This window comes from Pleurodeles waltl, chromosome 6 (assembly GCF_031143425.1).
Source record: "Pleurodeles waltl isolate 20211129_DDA chromosome 6, aPleWal1.hap1.20221129, whole genome shotgun sequence".
Lineage (NCBI taxonomy): Eukaryota > Metazoa > Chordata > Amphibia > Caudata > Salamandridae > Pleurodeles > Pleurodeles waltl.
Window position 1 is genome coordinate 1,439,706,832 of NC_090445.1, and position 19,981 is coordinate 1,439,726,812.

At 45.2% G+C, this 19,981-nt stretch overlaps 1 protein-coding gene across 5 annotated transcripts in view; it reads left to right on the plus strand.

The window, feature by feature from the left end:
• Positions 1–19,981, plus strand: part of ADK (adenosine kinase) — a 462,265-nt gene that overhangs the window by 162,805 nt on the left and 279,479 nt on the right. For all 5 annotated transcript variants that reach the window (XM_069240844.1, XM_069240846.1, XM_069240847.1 and 2 more), the window contains exon 3: positions 7,355–7,408. In XM_069240844.1, coding sequence (XP_069096945.1) covers positions 7,355–7,408 — 54 coding nt within the window. The remainder of the gene's footprint in view (positions 1–7,354; positions 7,409–19,981) is intronic.

Consider the following 19,981-nt stretch of genomic DNA (forward strand, 5'->3'; position numbering starts at 1 on the left):
GAAATTGCCTGTGGAAAGAATGACATTCTATGTTTTTATGAAGAGCCCACTTAATTTAAAATATTGGGTAATAATTGCAGCATTGTAGAATCACTGTGAAGAAAGGGGTGATGTTGAGGAATATTTGCAAATCTGGTCTTTTCTTGCATATATAGACATGGTCGTGGCTAAGCCAGAACAAAAGGTTCCTGACTACTGAAGAAAGACTGATTGGTGTCTTCTTTTTTCTATCTTGTCCGCTGCCCCACCACCCAGTTCGTAGTGTTGCACAAGTCTTTGGTGTATTGGTGCAGTTTACACTAAACGGGGCAGTGGGTCCTGTGCTCATTTTACTCCTTTTATTTCTGTGGTATTGAGCACAGTAAGGGGAGTGCTTGTTGAGGCGTGACACAAACAAGGCCTAGATGGTTTGAATTAAACTCACCAGCAGGTCCGGTGTACTCATCGTAATAGGGAATCTTTGTGACACAAACCTCTGATGCATCCCAAGTCAGTCCATAGACCATAGTCTGCTTTCAGATGCCTATACTCAGTTGCTATTTTTATGCTTTGCCACACCATTGGTGCTGATAAGGGCTAACTCTTTGGACTAGCTGTGGATGTTGTCACAAGATTTAAGAGGAAGAATCTCACCACGGTCTGTGCTTTATGAAAAGGATTTAAAATCCTCTAACGACATTTAGGTAATTCTAGGTTAGCAAATGAGTTGGGAAAAGCTGACTGTTAATTATCCCAGACAATGGGGGCTCAGCATCTTTCAAGTTGGTCCCATCAGATCCGCAACAAAAGATGCAGCCATATACAATAAAAGGTGGGTGGTTTTAAATATCCGCAGAATTGCTGAACTCACATATTTGAAGGTGCACTCATGAGAATGAAGAAAAAGGCGACTCTGTAAAATACAATATTTGCCTAGGATAGACCTGTTTCTGATTCAAGTACATTACACTTCGGTCGAGTAGATTATTCAAGCAACTGGACCTGCAGGTCTAGTAACATTTTTATGATCTTTAGAGGCCTGCTTAGGGAATTCTATGGGTTTATGGATGTTCCTACTTTAGACCTCTGGATAACCTATTTGTGCATAACCATTGTTTGCTCCTGGACCAAGCTGACATGTGGTTGAAGTCCTGGACAGATGTTACTTGATAAAAAGGTAGTCGAAGAGAGCGACTGCTACTGCATCACTTTCATATGGGGCAATTCCAAGACACGTTGGCACAGTGGCAGTCTTTTTGGGGTTAGCAGCAGAATGCTGAGTAACAGTGGAGTCCCTGGAAACGGATATGCATGTATACAAAAGTCAAAAATGAGACTGGACTCTATGAGGTATATCACACAGGGGCCCAGAGTTAATATGCATAAAAGTAGACATCGTTTCACCCCCTTAATGAGTGGGATGTCATCAGCTAGACTAAGGATGGCGAAACTGCTGTAATAACAGACTTAGAGGTCACAGGTTCAAAAAGGTAAGCGATTGATAGCAGTATCCTGAGGGTCACTTTTTCACATGTCGCACAGAGTGATCACCTTCAGGGCACTTGAATGCTACATGTTAATAAATGTATTTACAACTATTCATTGTTGATGGCAGGCAATGGAGGGCAGTCAAGAGGGAAGGAGACTGTTTTCCTCAACGCATCTAGAGAATTCCCAAACTGGGGGCTCCCTGCCCAGCCTAATGGAGAATATTCCTTTCCAGTTCTGCCCAAATTTCCACCACAAGTTCGCGCAGAAGGACCAACACTCGGTCTGCAACCTCTGCGTACCTTTTGACCGTGAAACCGAAGATTGCAACACCTGCAACGGTCTTCATGTCGCAGTCTTTGAGAGTGAGGGAGAAGCAGAAAAAAGGCACATCCCACCATGCATGGACAGAAAAAGACCACATTCTTGAGAGACCTGGGTCGGTTGAGTGAGGAGGAAAGGGATGCTGAAGGTGCAGAGGGGAAACATCAGGCACTGACCAGAGAATCGTCGAAGTCCAAACCCAGGCAACCAAAAGGTACAAGAGACCAGAGGTAAGCGAGACTTCGATCCTGAGTTGTGAAGATCAGACTTGGGAGCAGCAAGAGTAGCCTAGTTGTTGAAGCATTCGTTGACAGAAGGCAGGCCCGAGAAGGAGAACCCTTTTGGATTCCTCGAAAGGGACACCTCCGGATAAGACCCAGTCGTCTAAAGACTGTTGAGGGGGAGGGGGACTTTTCAACGTCAAAAAAGGAGAGGCCTTGTGACGAACACCGAAGCTTGATGACCAATGTGTCCTGTAAGGAAATTTCAACATCAAAAAGTTAATCAACGCTGAGCCTCTACCCCGAAGCACGGTCATCGGAGCTTGAGAAGAAGAGGTGCCTCGAAACCGAAATGGCTGCCCTGATACAGTAGGAAAAAACATTGGTGAATTCGAATTCCGAATTGAACCTCGAACCAAGGGACATAAAAAAGAAAAGGAGCTCAAAGTAATCAAACCTCCTGTAACACCAGAGCCTAAGGAGGAGGAGGAAGAACTCTTCTACAAAGAGGAAAAGGATCAAGTAGGAGGCTTGTTTCATGGCTTAGAGGAGTACTACTACACGCAGTCTCAGTGGCAGGACCTGAGACTGACTCACTGGAGGAGGATGTAGATTGTTAACCGGCAAGGCCTTCACCTCTGGGCAACATCGGCCTATATATTCAGGTAATCAAAGTTGCTGACAAATATGGGGTGCATTTGGGAGAGGAAAGATCCCAATCTTGTTTTGTATTAGAAACGCTCTTGCCATCACAAGCCAGGAACCACTTCTTGCCAATGTTGCTTAGCGTCCTTGATCAAGGAAGGGAGGCGTTTAAAGAACCTGCAACCTGTAGAGCCTTGACTTGTAAGGCAGGCAACAAAAATATTCATCCAAGGACCCAGCATACATGAAAGGCTTGGTGGCCGCGGATTCAATCATCACCTCGATGGCACGAAAGAAGGCGGACAGCCCTTCAACAGCTCCTGGCAGGGTGAGCAAGAGGATTGAGCTCACTGGGGAGGAAAATTTTAGAGGAGTGCAGGCAATCAATGACGCATTGCCAATTATGATGCCCTTCTTAACAGGCATTCTTACCAACATTGGGAGGAGTGGCTGAATTAATGAAGCACCTGCCAGAACAGTACAGGAAGAGGGTGGCACACCTGGCAGAAGAGGGCAAGAGTATTGTCAACACTTGCCTAAAATTGGCACTGGATGCTGCCAACACATCAAACTGCCAGATGATGATGTGGATCATGCAACCCAATCTCCCGTGGCTGAGAATATCTAGGTTTGAGTCAGAAGTACAGGCCAATATACTAAAAACACCCCTCAGTGGAGAACAGTTGTTTGGAAGCACAGTTGAGAAGAACAAGACAGCTAAGTCCATGGGTACGTTACAGTTCAGAGGAGGCCTGCGAAGAAGAACAGCACCAAGATGGAGGCCTACAGGGAGAGGCAGTTTTCAAGCAGAAACTTTGTGCTGGGAAAGGTCCAGCACAAAGTTTCTGCTTGAAAACTGCCTCTCCCTGTAGGCCTCCATCTTCAGGCCTCGGCAGATGAGCATTATGCTCCCACGAATGGGAACTCAGTCAAAGTGTACTGCAAACATTTATTCAGGATTTGGGGAACTCCAGAAATAAATCTGTTGCAACCCAAGGAACTCAAAATGCCAAACCTCTGTGTCCAGACTACTGTAACATCAATCCCTAGGGAATATCCTTTTGATAGACTGGTCAGGTGCATTTGCATACCCTTTCCCCCGGACACTCCTGTTACACAGAGTAATCAACAAATGCAGGAGAACCAAAATGACTAATATGAATTGCTCCTTAATGGGCAAGGCAGACAGTTTTCAGAGCTGATAGAGATGGCACAAGGGAACATCATTCAACTACCAAGTCATCAAGATCTGTTGTCAATGGATGAAGGAAGAGTGCTACACCCAGAACCAGTCTTTTAGCCTGTCTGCATAGCTCCTGAAGACCTAGAGTTCGGCCATCCGAAGCTACAAGAATACATATTGCCTATGCTTAGAGGAGCTTCAAAGGGGCTTACTAAGGAATAACACAAGAGACAACTGTATTAAAATATTTAACATACCTACTGGACTGCAAACTAACATATGCATCTTTGAAAGTAATCTTAGCTGCAATAGTGGCCTACACAAGAGGTCACATAGGAAGAAGCTTCTTCACAGCTCTGGTAATAAAATGGTTCTTAGAGGGAGCAAAGAGAATCGCACCACTAAAGATACCGGTAACCACATGGAATATAAATGTGGTTTTGACCCAGTTAATGAAGTCACCCTTTGAGCCATTACGTAAAGCCACATTAAAAATGCTAACGCTAAAAACAGCATTGCTGGTGGCCATAACTTGTTTTTGCAGCAAGAATGAAATACAGGCACTCAAGATTCTAGAACCATATTTACAAATTCACAAAGACAGAACTGTTAAGAGGACAGATCCACAGTTCGTACTCAAGGTAACTTTCTACTTCCACGTAAATCAGGCTATACAAATGCCTTTTTTTTTTTTTTTTTAATTTTTTTTTATACAAGGTCTAAAAAATCAAGCAGAAAAAAAAGTCACACACATTAGATGCAAGATGCGATATAGTTCTACATTTGAAAGGAGAATGTCAAGCAGGAAGACTAAAAAGTGATGTCTCTTTCGTGGGCAACAATATGGGGAAACCTGTAACTTAGAGCACAGTTGCCAGATGGTTCACACAAACTATGCAACTATTCCACACAAGCGCAGGGGAGAGACTAAGCTCAGCCCCAAAAGCTCACTCAACAAGGAAAAAAGGAACAACCACTGCATTTTTAGCAAATACACCATTACAAGATATATGTATGGCAGCAACGTGATTGTCTCTACACACATTCACAAAACACTACTGCATAGATATATAAATGAACAAGGAAGCTCTAGTGGGACAGTGTTGAAACATCTGTTCACAAATGTGAGTCCATGTTCATCCCAACCACAGCAAAAGAAACAAAAAAAGCTACATATTCAATGCACAGCATGCAAGTCTAAAAGATTCACGGTACAAAATGAATATTTTCTTGCTTGCAGCTTGAAGAATTTTCTGGCAGAGTGAAATGTTTTCTGGTAGGCATTTCCCATGTTGTGGTTCCTAGACAGGAGTATGCTTGGTTAATGCTTTCAGTTTTTCTGGTTTGGAGTATTTCTAGGGAGCAACATGATTTGACTCTTAAATATATCCCTTCACTGGTTCACAGTTCTTTTTTTTTTTTTTTATATATATTTTTTTTTTTTTATATTCCATTTCCATTTTAAAGGTCCATTTTAAAGGTCAGGCTAGCTTTCAGGGGAAACTATTAAAGCTCTTTCCGAATGTGGTTGTTGTGACAGGGTTTCTTGCTCGTGTGGCCAGTCTAACTGCTGTGAGACAACACAAAAGTTCATGATGATAAAATTGCAGGATGGCATGTCATTCCAACAAGGCTCATGGATGTTTATTTTAATGCTCCATGTGTAAGTACTTTAATTGTACATTTCATCAGAAGCATGGGCAGTGCCTGGTGCACTTCTTGTGTATCCTTATCTGGATGACTGGCCGAGGAAGACTATTTTTCTAAGTAAAGGTCTGAAGTAACCAAACTGGACCAGACCATTCATTGATCAAACTATGTTTACAGTGCACAAACCGCTTTTTCCCCAACTTGCTTCTACATTAGTTAATACAGTTGTAGTGTAAAAATGGACCCCAAGAAGTCAGGGGATTGCACACTGTGACAACTAATTCAGCAATTTCACAGAATAATTCCCTGGTACACGTAGCACCAACACTAGCTTACAAGTGAGACCTCCTCATAGCAGGCAATAGTCTCAAGAGCACATAATCCAAGATGATCTCATGGTTGTGATTCCAAAAGTTATGACTGTTGCGTTGGAGGCCAGGATGTTCCCATGCCCTCAACACTTGCTGACCTTTTGCTACAGATATGCCACTCCCAGGGAAGGGAGAATACATATTAGATATAACAGGACATGGTAAGTGGAATATGACGAACCTGATGGTACTAATAGGAACATGGCACTTGATGTAGATATATTACACTCTGAAACCAAAGGAGAATACATTTGTCACACTTGTCGAGTAGGTAAAAAAAAGTGTGAATGTGGCCACTTGCCATGGCGTAAGTCTAACTGTAGAACATGTGAAACGAACAAAAAATTACCATGGCGATACACTAAGTTGCAAGAAACAAAACATGCATAAATCAAACGTAAGCAGAAAAGTATTGCACCATTTTGTGAGTGGAGTATCACCAACAGACTTTATGTTCAACAGATTTAAAAAGTGTGTTATACTGGGTGATGTGGCTTAGAAATTTGTAAATGATACATGTTTATGCTTTACTAATAGTACCCCTGTCAAAATCAGGAATTAAAGATTATGGAATAATTTTAATTGGAGCAATACTCTTTATGCCCATATGGGCAAGATAGACAAGTTATTCCTTATACCACTTGGGAGAATTTGAAGGTACCACCCCGAAGTAATTGGCCAGGATATCCGGTGCTATTTCAAGTGTAGCAGCATGGCTCCTTTTAACCCATCCTAACGTTTTGATATTTGCAGCCCTTATAAGAATATGTTTACGTTTTAAGAGAAGCAAACAACCCAAAAGTCTTCTTTGGGTGAAGTTGTCCTTCTCTGGACTTCTATTGCGGCAGACCTATGTCTGCTGGAAAATAAAACCTAAAATGTACCTCTTGTTTATTGTCACTCTTGGTGGAAGTCTCTGGTGTTCTTGTGAGTTTCCGCTGGAAATCTGAGCCAAGTGGCATTAACAAAAACAGATCTATGGTGGAGTTTCTTTAACAGTTCATTGTGGGATTTAGGCTTACTTTGAGATGAGTTGTTCTAGCTATGCCTAAAACAAGACCTAAAAGAAAACTTGGACAAAAAAATGTGAAGTATTCCAACCACATCGCTAGATGGCAGTTTATGCACATCATGTAACTCGTTACAGAAAAACGACTGTAAATGAATGGTTAATGATCACCAGTCCAAATTAGATTCTTTTTTTTTGTAGACAAACTGAATTTAGCAGGACCAAACCACTACAAGGAAGTGGTGTGGCTCAGCAGGTGAATTTAGGGTGTGTGTGTGTGTGTGTGTGTGTGTGTGTGTGTGTGTGTGTGTGTGTGTGTGTGTGTGTATGTATGTATGTATGTATGTATGTATGTGTGTGTGTGTATATATATATATATATATATATATGTGAGTAGCTTCTTCTCGTCACTCTCCTGGGCATTTTCTTCGTGAACACGTTATATGTATGAGTTCCCCGCATGATTAAATTTTGTCTCTTTCAGGTATGGACTGAAAGCCAATGACCAGATTTTAGCTGAGGAGAAGCATAAGGAACTGTAAGTGTATTTTTTTTTTTCAATAAAATATTTCTTCACCATATTTGCCAATTGTTGGATAACTTGTGAGTTGGGAAATGTATAGTCAGACATGCCTCAAAATGTTTGTGTTTTTTCATGAGGGGTGGGTGTTGCCATTAAAGCTGGAAATGTGATGACAACACTTACTTCTCTCAAAGTCTGACCACCATATAACACATCTGTAGAACTCCCCACAGCGAGAGATAAAATAAGACTGTTCTGCAGATTGAATTCCTCCCAATTTAAGCATCGTTCTTGTTCAGGGTTGGGTACCAGCATATGCAAATAAACATTTAAAAACAAAAATAATGAAGCCAAAACCAGCTCAGTTTTCCTCTGAAACCATGGCAGCCTCTTCCAAAAAGCCAAGCTAACTTCCGTTTGGGGTGGGGGGTGTGGCCTGCCAAGATGGCCGACTAGCTGTGCCCTGCCACTGCTCCCATCATGGAGACTAAAAATCCTACCACATCCTGCATATTTGCCATCGCTTACACCCTAAACTCATGGGCGCCTTTATCATTATCCGAATGGGGTGCTGAGGAGTTTGATATCGGCTGGCTGGCAGATAGGATGGCAGGGGTTCTGCTGCAGACTGGGAACTGGAGGCAGTTGCTGAAACTCACGAGGCTTAAGAGGGGCCATGAATTACTGTCCGCACTGGAAACTGCACTACCAGGGTGAGGCCCATTGCAATTGCAACTGCAGCGGGTGGGGGATGCCAGTGGTCTGGATAAGGCAAGCGCCGGCCTGCATCGCTAGCTGGGACAGAGGCCTCCGTTATAGGAGGAACTGTGGGTTGGGATGGGCTTGCCCCTGTAGTGCCAAAAAGGGCTTTGTGATCTGCCCTGACATGGCCTGCACTGGTGCATAGACCGGATTCACCCTAGTACTGTGCTGAGGGGGCTGGTGAGGTACAGGAGACCTAAATGCCTTCAGAACTCCCACTGTCGGAAGTGACATAAGAGAACAAATATCCAGTGACTTCCCCAGGAAGGAATGCTGCTTAGACATACCTGGTGCCAAAACAGCGTGAGGGTTGGAAGCCAATTTATGTGATAATAATGCTGTGACTTTGGCATCGAAAACATCCGAAGTACTTACACTGAGGACCTGATCCTGGGAGGTGGCAACTACAGATGTGGTAGGATTCGGAGGTGGACACTAAAACGAAGTGCCACCTGGCCCCAACGAACCCCTATTTCTTGCCAACAAAGACCCTTGAGAAGTCGGCCAACGTGTTCCCTTGGTGAGCGAAGAGGATGAGTTCTGGGGCCTGTTTGAAGGGCTGGGACTTTGAAACTGGGACTGGGGCTGACCCCTTTGAACTCGATGATGCCCGGTCGTGACTGGAAGCCCTGTGGTGTCTGAACTCCTCTCCTCACTCCAGACTGTCTGTTGGATGCACTTGGATTTGCCATAGGAAAAGAAAAAGGACCCAAAAATACACAAGCTAACAGAATTCACCAATGTACTGTTCATGGTCAAGGACCACAGGAACAGATTCAGAGGGGGAGCAGTCTGAATCTGGGAACCAGTTGGTGGCTACTGCTGAAATCCCAGCAGCTTTTCAGGGCACCGGACCAGTGTGGGAGTGGAAGATGGACACAGTTGTGATTGATACTAACCACCTACCCCTGGATCTACAGAAAGTGGCAGAGCAGGTAACCAGTACTGAGGAAAACATTACCACTCTCAAAAAGGAAATGAAGGTGCTGCAGGCCACCGCAGCAGGACTCCAATGCAGAGCGACTTAGATGAAAGAAAAGGTGAAGGACGCGGAGGAACGCTCTTGCCAGAATAATACACACCATATGGGATTCCCAGAAGGAGCCGAGGGTCCTTCTGTGGAGATATTCATGGAGGTCTGGATTGTCAACATATTAAAAGCAAAGGGACTTTCAAATGTTTCTTGATTGAGCTTGCACACTGTGCCCTGGTGGTGGCTCTGCTCCCGGTCTCCCACCCCTTGATAGCACGCCTGTTCAGTTTTAAAGACAGGGATGTGATCCTCCAACACGTATGTATGCATATTCCTTCAACATTTGAGGGCAAACAAATATTTATCATCCCTGGCTATATGCAGAGGTTTCAAGAGCTTCCAAAGAATGTCATGCCAGTTAAAAAAAAAAAAAAAAAAAAAAAAAAAAAAAAAAAAAAAAAACTGCTCCAAGAGCATTAAATCCAATAATCATGTTTCTGGCCCAACTCTGAATCCAGTATGAAAGCAGGGTACATTTTTATGATTCACCCCACGTGAGATTCCCGACACACTGAGTGACAGTACAGATGCGGGGGTAACACTTATACTTTAATGATAGATGGTGGGTCTGAACTGGATGACTGGTAAAATGGGGACCTGACACTGTTTTATATTTGCTGTTCTTGTTCCACATGAAGGGAGGGTGATCATGGGTGCCCTCAGCTAAAATGAACCACTTGTTTATGGCCTCTGGCACCATTAGGCCTAATAGTTGTCGGGGGGGAAAAGATACTGGCTGATGTCTATTTTTGGCTTCATGATGGGAGATGCAGAGGAACCCGCCTTTTTTGGATTGCAGCGAACCCCTTGTTGTAGTCTTGCGATTCGTGGAGGTATTTGTGTCCTGGGCAGTAATTACTCTCTAAGTTGTTTTGTAAGCCAGGTTTGGGGATAAGTGGGATGGGAAAATGGGGCAGGAATCTGGGCCCAGTGACCTCAGGTTGTGTTGATGGGTTCTGGTAGTACTTCCTGTGGGTGGGAACCAAAGGGGAACAGTTATATTTAATGTTGTTTTTGTTGGGGTTCCTCCTATAAATACTGGTGCTATTGGGGAACAATGCAATCCAATGCAAGAATTAAAATGATCGGGTTCATGTATGTGAATATGACATTATTAATAAGGGACTAAATACAAATTCCTCACATGAGATAAGACGTAAGGTATATGCCTACCTTAGGAGGTATGGGGTAACAGTAGCCTTTCTTCAGGAGAGACTTGTCTGGGGGGGATTGTATCAAATGTTTAAGGAAGAGATGGAGAGGGTAAATGTATGCCCCACAGCCTATTCAGGATATGTCTGTGGGGCCCTAATATGGATTCCCCCGGGAGTGCCCTTCATGAAATCACAGGTGCAGGTAGACGAAGGGAGATAACATATTGGTAGGTGTGTTAGAGGGGCACGAGCTATGCCTGATAAACATATGTACCCAGTATACTGCAGCATCCACACACGCATGAATAGTCATGCTATAGCCAAGCGTCCGGCACATAAAGCAGGCTTGATTTATTTATTTTTCTTACAGCCCACAGCGACCGTGTGCATCAGATTCATCCTATCTGGGACGTTACATCTTTGATCATTCACCCATATTCCTAACATACAGCGTGCGCTGTACACTACCCAAGATACTGCTGTGGTGACTGGAGTCTTTGTCAGTGTTTTGCAGAAATTCAGTGACTATCCAGGATTGCGAGTAGACAGCTAAATATCTGCTCTGTTTCCTGTAGGGTTGAGAGGACATAGTCTATAGAACAGCTTCTGGAGACAGGTATACCATGGAAGGTAGACAAAGTAAAAAATCTAGGCATTTGTATTGCACGGGGTGCACAGCAGGCCTAAGAGTCTGGGCTGGGTGATCCGTAAGCTCAGCCCTTCAATAGAATTCTGGAATTCGTTGAAGCTGTCAGTGGAGGAAAATAGCCCTCATTAAGAAGGTGGTACTCTGCAGATGATGGTACGTTCTGCAGGGTTCCATGCATCAAATACCTCATCAGGTGTTTAAGGAATTGGATAGACTTCTGGTAAAACTTCTTTGGGCTGGAAAACTGTGTAGAATCAGACTAGCAACACTAAAAAGGGAATGGGGGAAAAAGGGGGACTATAGGTCCCAGACCTAGAGCTGTATTACTTAGCAGCTCACCTCCAACATGCAATTCACTGGTTAGATGACAAGAACAACTTGGAAAAAGCACTACTTGCTGGTATGCATGATGGATACATACTGAGGAAATTGTTATTGATGGGTAGATGAGTCCCTGAGGCCATACCCCATTTCATTTGCCTGTTATGTCGACTGTAGGAACAGGCGGTGAAACAGATAATTCAGTTTGTGCCAAATGCTCCAGACCTAGACCTATGGATAATATATCTGTTCACACAAATAGCCCAGACAGTGTTGACAGATAAGTGGATAGAGGGCGGTTGTCTAATGCTGTCTAACCTATATCCAGGGGGGAGCTTTATAACTGTGCAAGACACCTCAGCCTCCTTTAGACTGTTGGGTGCTATTTTTAAAATATGAAAAAATAGCCACCAATGCAGGACAGTTATGGCCATCTTTTCTGGAGGCCCTAAGGCCCACACAGACAATGACAACTATTCTCACCAAGGCTGGGGGTCGTAAACTGATAACTCACCTATGTAGGACATTGCAGACAGATAGATGGTTACCACTGCTCAGCTTAGAGGGGACATGGCAACAAGCTAGTGAGGAGCCCATCACACCTAAGGTATGGAGTAAAATACATGAAGCATTACTGGGGATATCCATTAACGCACACTTTACATTGATCCAATATATCTATGTCCATGCCATTTATCCCAAATCAAATCCAAAGTGCGCTAGATGTCGCAAGGCAGATGCTGATTTCCTGCAGGTAGTGTGGATCTGCCCAGTGATTGAAATCTACTGGGTGGAAATATTGGCTCACATTTAATCTGTTACAGGTTGGGTGGTCCCTCTCACCCTTAATGTCTATTGTGGTTACTCCTGAAGAATGCTATGAAGAAACTGCACAGGAGGTTTACAGTTTTGGGCCTAAGAGTGGCAAAAAGGTGCATTGCGATTCATTGGCTGAGTGCCATATCGTCTATGATCATGACTTGGAGGGATGATTTACTGAAATGGGCAGGAGCAGGGGAGGCACATATGAGACGATTGAAAAGGGATGTTAAGGTGATGGAAGATCTGCTTTCCGAGGTAATGGTGACACACTGGCAATACATCTGGGGGATAAAAAATAATGCGTAGTACCTAGTGCACCAACAAGAGGGCTGTTAAGCACAGTTATTACGCTGCTACTCAACCCGGATTCTATGATATCTTACCTATGAAAGCACCTTTGGTTTACTGAGTTTTAGTGGTAATTGAACTTCATTGAGCGTGGAGGTGGGGGTTGGCTGGGATGGGGTAGTTGATTTAAACGTGATCTTTTGGAGTTTTTTATGTTTTTTTTCAAGATGTGGTCAGCCATAGGTGGTTGTTATCACTTCATAAATGATGACTTAACTTGCAAATTAATGACTGTTTGAATTGCAGCTGATGTTTAAATACTTGTATTGCTTTGTAAGTTCTAATCGAAAATTTGAGATTGTTCAAATGTCAATAAAGATTATTTTTTTGTAATACTTTAGTTTGGGGTGTACAGAGCCAAAATGAAAATATTGGAGCATACATCCTTAGTAGAACTTAGGTTGTTGCCCTTTTATGCCTGGTAATGTAGGAGCAAGTGGTGCACTCATAACGGAGGTATTGCATGTTTAATCATTCAAGAACTCCGATACCAACTCTGGATCTTTTTGAAGAAAATAAAAAATTTATTCTGGGAACAACTAAGCTATTGTTTGGGCATAGAGGGCATGGGATTTCTGCTAGGAGCACTTTTGCTTTCAAAAATAAACATTAACTCTCCGAGGGTGTCAACAGTCCATCCTTGACTTTAAAGAATAAATTCATACCTTTACATGGAGTACTGGCTGGGTGAGGCACAATCATCTTCTGTCTATATGAGCCTTCAAATAGCTTATTTTGTCCTCTTCAATATTTGTTTCTACATGCTACTAAATTTCCTACATTATTCATTTACAGTGTCATCAGTACATATGAACCTTGATAGCCTCTTCTGTGGGTTTGGTCGTTCCATCTTTAGGGCAGATGAGTTCAGTGAAGACAGTATTTTTCAATCCACCCTATGAGTTGGGTATGGTGATACTAGAGGCTCTTCTGTCTAATGCAACATTGAATGCCTGGGGTCCTCTTTTTACACAGCCAGTTCCAGGATCCTGAGGGTTCAACTACCCCAGAACTAAAGTAATTTTTTCAATATTCATTTAAAAAAAGTTCAAATCCCGGCTAAGTCTTGGAGTTTTAAAATTGATGGACCATACAGTCCTTTCTCATGAGAAGTCCTTTTCCGTCCACTTTCTTCTGCGGTTATTCTTATGACAGAATTTCCAGCATGACAGAGTAGCTTTACCTCATCCACCTGGAATTCAAGGCCCTTTTTCTTGTTTCAAGTTCTTTCTTTTGTACATTGGAAAAACATTGAAGAGTTGCTGTACCTTTACTAGCAAGAGGGAACTGTCTCTCCCTCACTTTGGAACCTGCGGTTCAGGTTTGAGTTGATCCTTTACAGTGATATTCTCATAGTGGTGTCCCATCTTCAGGAGAAGAAAAATGATCCTGATCAGTATGTTTCACATGAATGATGATAATTTTGAAGAGTTCCGAGCTTTATTACAAGTTGGGGCTTCTCGAATTATGGCGTTTGTGCCAAGGAGAACAATGCTATGTGCTTGTAGTTTAAATCCTATGTTCTGATGGATACAACTACCTGTGGATTCCTCACCTTATGAATTCTCCCAGTGGGCCAGCATTTGACTGACATTTTTCTTCCCAGCTCTGCACGTCGACGAGGATGTCACATTTGCCTGACTCCACGTGTCTGTGTGTGACGTCATCGTGGCAATAAAAGGTCCTCGCCGGCATGCTGACGTCGGTCTCCTTTTTTTGTGCCTTCGAAGCATATCGGTTTTCTCCTAGCTCTTGGGAAAGGCTACTGTTGTCGAGGGTGTTGATTGTTACAATGTCTCCCCCTAAGAAATCTGGTTTTAAACCTTGTTGGGAGTGCGGGGGTCGCATGTCTGTGACCGATCCACACAATGATTGTCTGTGGTGCTTGAGTTCTGAGCACGACGTAGAGGAGTGTGGGTCCTGCCAGAAGATGAACCCAAAGGCGCTCAAGGAGAGGGAGGCTTAATTATTTTTGGCCAAGGCAAAGTAAGACAGGAGTCATCTGAGGTCTTCTTCCGGAAAATCCTCAAGGTCGCAGAAGAAACGGAGTCGACATCATTCCCGGCGTCGTTTGGATAGAGGTCGGTCGAGGTCTCATTCCAGTCGGCGTTGTGCGATGTGGGAGGTGAGTCAGATGGTGACTCCACAGCAGAGCCCTCGGGCTTCTCCGGCACAGTCAGTCTTCGAGGTGGTTGAACCACAGGGAAGTGCTTGCTTCTCACCTGGAGCAAAGTTGGATGTTCCGGATCTGGCACCGACACCGCAGGAGCAGCAGCGTTATCCTGCTTCCCCACTTCGGGAGCTGATCCGGCAGCATTTCTGAATGCCATGTTTAATATCTTTAATACCATGGCTCCTGGTGGTGCACCTGCTGGTCCCACAGGTCATTTGGCCTTTACATTGGGTGCTCCGGCTCCATACAAGCTGGCACCGTTTATGCCCTTCTATCCTGTAGAGGGTGTTGGTCCGATGCCGATGGTATCACCTGGAAGACCTTTGACACTGATGTCTTCACCTGCTAGACCAGTGGAACCGAGGACGTCTCCCCAGGTTTGAACGATGCCGGTGAAGCGCCCCTGAGAGTCTACGGCGCCGATAGATTCGGTTCGGGCATCAGATAAATCTGGAGATCGGGTGTGTCTGTTGGTTGTCAGTCACTCTTGAAGCCGATGTCGGCGAATTCCATGTCGACGCAGAGATTAGAGGCCAGGTTAAGATCTAGGAGAAGAGCATTGAGGCTCTTAGAGGCGCAGGAATATTGCAGACAGCTTCTGGAGGAAGGAGAAATTGCTGAGCCCCTGGGGGACTATCAGGGCTTGGAATAGGCAAGTGGTTTGAACACTTCCCCTGAGTGAAACCTAGCCTCTCCAGGAGAGTACACAGAAGAGGCTGCCTCTTTTCATTCGGTGGTAAGAAAGGCTGCAGAGTTCCTGGACCTCTTACTACATGCTGCAGAGGTTAAGACCAACATCTTGATTGAAGTCCTGCTTCCGCTGCTGCAGAGCCACTACTTCCTTTCAATGATGCTCTCACGGAGCCCATTCTTCAAGTCTGGAAGAAGCCTTGACGTCGTCAGCTGTCAACAGATAAGTGGCAAGAATGTACAGGGTGGCTCCGGGCGATCTGTGATTCCTGTAACATTCGACTCCGGAGAGCCTGGGGGTCCAGGCTTCTTGCTCCTCTCGTTTGACTCCAGGTTCCTTCCCTGCTGTACCTTCAGACCGGGAGTCCAAAAGGATGGAGCAGTCGGCCAAAAATACCTCTTCATCCAGCGGCATGGCCCTCAAATCTGCCAATGCGACTTTGTATTGGGCAGGTACATTCATGCCCTAATGGACGCAGCTAAAACTGTGGTACCTGATTTGCCTCCAGAATTGAAGGGACTCCTGTCTGACGTGCAGGCTACAGCTAGGCAAGTCATCCAGTCTGGTCTGGATACCACAGACTCTGGCCAGGGCGATGGGCACTTCTATTGTCACCAGGAGGCATGCATGGTTGAGATCTTCAGGATTCTCTACGGATGTCCAGACAACCCTTTTGGACCTTCCTTTTGATGGGGCAAATTGTTTGTAGCTAAAGCTGACTGCTTTAGAACGTTGTAAGGAAAGCAGGGCTACTGCCAAGTCCTTGGGCCTGCAAGCTTCTGCTTACACATTCAGGACTTTCAGAAGGTGTAGGGGGTTCGGGAGAGGAACTTCCTTTCGTGGGAGACCTAAGTCGGTAGCCCAGCAGCCTTCAAGTCGGCCCTCTAGGTCCTTTAGAGGGCGGGGTAGAGTTAGAACAAGAGGATCCACCCAGCAGCACACTGCCTCCTCCTCTTCCTCACGTGGGATGCAGCAAGGAAAGCAGCCTTAGTTCTCCGCCCATTGTGTCTCACGCTTCTCCTGATGGGGGAAGGTTATTTAGTTTTCTCCGTCAGTCGGAGTTAGTCACATCGGACTGGTGGGTTCTCAACATTGTGGGGAAAGGGTATGCCCTTCCTTTTTGGGAGTTTCCTCCTCCTTTCCCTCCCCACCCATCCTTTTGCACAGAAGACCATCTCCTGTTGTTACAGCAGGAAGTTCTAGTCCTTTTATCAAAAGGGGCAGTGGAGTTGGTTCCAGAGCAGGAAAGGGGTCAGGGTTGTATTCAAGATACTTCCTGATCCCAAGAAGGATGGTCGGTTGCGGCCTATCCTGGATCGGAGGGTTTTGAATTGGTTCCTCAAACAGGAGAATTTCAAAATGCTGACCCTAACGCAGGTGCTTCTGGCGCTGAACAAAGAGGATTGGAAGGTGTCTGTCGACTTACAGGATGCTTACTTTCATATCCCTATTCTGAAGTCGCACAGGAAGTCTCTCCGGTTTGCGGTAGGGTCGCAACACTACCAGTTTGCGGTCGTTTCTTTTGGTCTTAATTCAGCACCTCAAGTCTTCATGAAGGTGATGGCGGTGGTAGCAGCAAATCTCAGGAGGACGGGAATATCTCTATTCCCTCACCTGGGTGACTGGTTTATCAAAGCCAAGTCTCCAGAGCTTGTTCTGCATCACCTGCAGATGACAACCCAGTTGTTGTTCGATCGGAGTTTTTCGATAAACGTGCCCAAATCTCACCTGGAGCCCTCTCAGTGCCTCCTGTTCATAGGGGCAGTACTGAACACAATGTTGTATCGGTCCTTTCCTCCGCCTTCATCAGATTCAGGACATTAAGGCATTGATTCCAATGTTTCGAAATGGAGTGGTTGTTCCAGTCCTCAAGGCCCTACGTCTGCTCGGTCTGTTCGCTTCTTGCATTCTGTTGGTCACTCATGCATGCTGGCACATGAGGGCTTTTCAGTGGTGCCTCTGCAGGCAGTTGTTTCAACACAAAGGGGATGTCGAGGAGTCGATAACCATCTCCAGCGATGCTGCAGCAGACCTGCGATGGTGGGCTGTGCACCACAATCTTTCACAAGGAAGGCCGTTTTCACTACCGCCTCCGGTGGCCATGGTCTTTACTGATGCTTCCACTCTAGGGTGGGGGAGCTCATCTGGGGGACCTGGATGTCAAAGGTCATTGGTCTCCAATGGAACAGATGTTTCATATCAGTCTGTTGGAATTGTGGGCGATAAGTCTGGCTCTCAAGGCCTTCCTCCCCTTCCTTCGCGGTCAGTCAGTCCAAGTCCTGACGGACAACACTACTGCGATGTGGTACACCAACAAGCAGGGAGAAGTAGGGTCGTACCTTCTCTGCAGAGATGCTCTGCGACTCTGGTCCTGGGCTGAGGACCATCAGATTTGCTTAGTAGCACACCATCTGGCCGGAGTTCTGAACGTGCGTGCGAACAGTCTGTCGGCATTTCTCGGCTGATCACGAGTGGCGGCTCCATCCAGACCTGATCCATTACATCTTCCATCAGACCTGATCCATTACATCTTCCAGATGTGGGGGTTTCCTCAGACCTGTTTGCATCTCGGGAGAACGCGCACTGCCCTTCGTTCTGCAGCCTCCAGTACCCAGTGCAAGGAACGTTGGGGGACGCGTTTCAGATGTCCTGGAACGGCCAGTTGTTTTACGCGTCTCCTCCCCCCCCCCCCCCCCCTCCCAATACCCTTGATTCCTCGGTTTCTGAGGAAGATTTGCCAAGACCGGACCAAGTTATCTTAATAGCTCCGGATTGGCAGAGAAGGGTGTGGTACACAGAACTTCTCCAACTCTCACTGTGCCCTCACTCCGCCTCCCTCACAGGGTAGATCTCCTCTCGCAGTCGCAGGGGCAGGTTCTACACCCCTACCTCCAGAGCCTGCACCTTCATGCCTGGAGATTGAACAGGGCAATCTGAATTCTTTTTCTTTCCCCCTAGAAGTGGTGGATGTTATGTTATCGGTCAGGCGACACTCCACCAAGACTGTCTATGCTGGAAGATGGGCGAAATTTGTTACTTGGTGTGGAGAGAGACAAATTCATCCCTTAAAAGCCCATTTATCTGAAATTGTGCTTTTTGCACTTTCATTGGCACAGAAGGGTTGCGCAGTTGCAATGGTGAAAAGCTATTTATCAGCGCTGTCGGCTTTTCTTTGCCTTCCTGATCAACCTTCCTTATTTAAGTCCCCTATAGTTCTTAGGTTCCTTTAAGGGTTAACTAACAAGTTTCCTCCCAATCCGTTTCTTATGTCTTTTCTCATGGGTTCACCGTTTGAACCGTTGCATTCTTGCCCATTAAGGTTATTGGTTTGGAAGACAGTTTTCCTCACAGCCATCACGTCTGCTAGGCGTGTGAGTGAGCTGCAGGCTCTTAGTGTAAAACCCCCTTTCACATCCTTTCATGCAGAAAAGGTGGTGCTGAGAACCAGGGCGGCTTTCCTACCAAAGGTAGTTACTCCATTTCATAATGGGCAATCCATAACGCTCCTGTCCTTTTATCCTCCTCCCCATCCATCAAAAGAGGAGGAGAGACTGCATCGGCTTGACCCAAGGAGGGCTTTAAGCTTTTATATTGAAAGGACCAGAGAGCTTTGAGTGAACGATCAACTCTTCATTGGCTACGTGGGGGAGAGGAAAGGAATGGCAGTCCACGATAGAACATTGTCCAGGCGGGTCATCCTTTGCATTAAACTCTTGTTATTCTTTGGCAAAGAAGGTTCCTCCTATTGTTATCAGGGCCCATTCCACCAGGGCTAAGTCTGCCACTTCTACCTTGGCAAGAGGTTTCCCGGTTGCTGAGATCTGTAAGGCTGCAACTTGGGCTTCCCTCCACACTTTCGCTAAGCATTATTGCTTAGACTCGGAATTTAGGAGGGACGGCCATTTTGCACGATCTGTGCTGCAGGATTTCTTGGTGTGACCATTCCGGCACCTGCCTCCGAGTGCGGTACTGCTTTGGGACTCTATTCATAAGGTGAGGAATCCACAGGTAGTTGTATCCATCAGAAGAACAAGTTACTTACCTTCGGTAATGCCTTTTCTGGTGGATACACTAGCTACCTGTGGATTCCTCATAGTCCCACCCGCCTCCCCATTGCCGGTCTGGTCATACCAACATTTCTTTGGGTGTATATGTATATTTGTTTTTGCTCTTCTTATTTGAATAAATATTATGTATTATATTTGATTGATGTATAAATATGAGTTGGTGAAGTCGGTGATCACCTGTTCGCCTCAAAGGCACGTAAAAAATGGTGGAAACTGACATCAGCATGCCGGCGAGGACCTTTTATTGCCACAATGGCGTCCCACAGAGTCGCGTGGAGTTGGGCAATTGTGATACTTCGTTTACGTGCAGAGCTGAGAAGAAAAATTTCCATCGAATGCTGGCGCATTGGGAGAATTCATAAGGTGAGGTAGCTAGTGTATCCAACAGAAAAGGCGTTACCAAAGGTAAGTAACTTGTTCTTTAGGAGGATCTGCTTCTTGACCTAAAATGTACTAGAAACTCCCCCAAAACACACCTGTTTTAAAGCTCTGAGGGCTGAGCTCTCCATCCCTTCCCCTGTATATTATGAACTACGGGCTAGACAAAAGGACATGAAATTAATGGGTT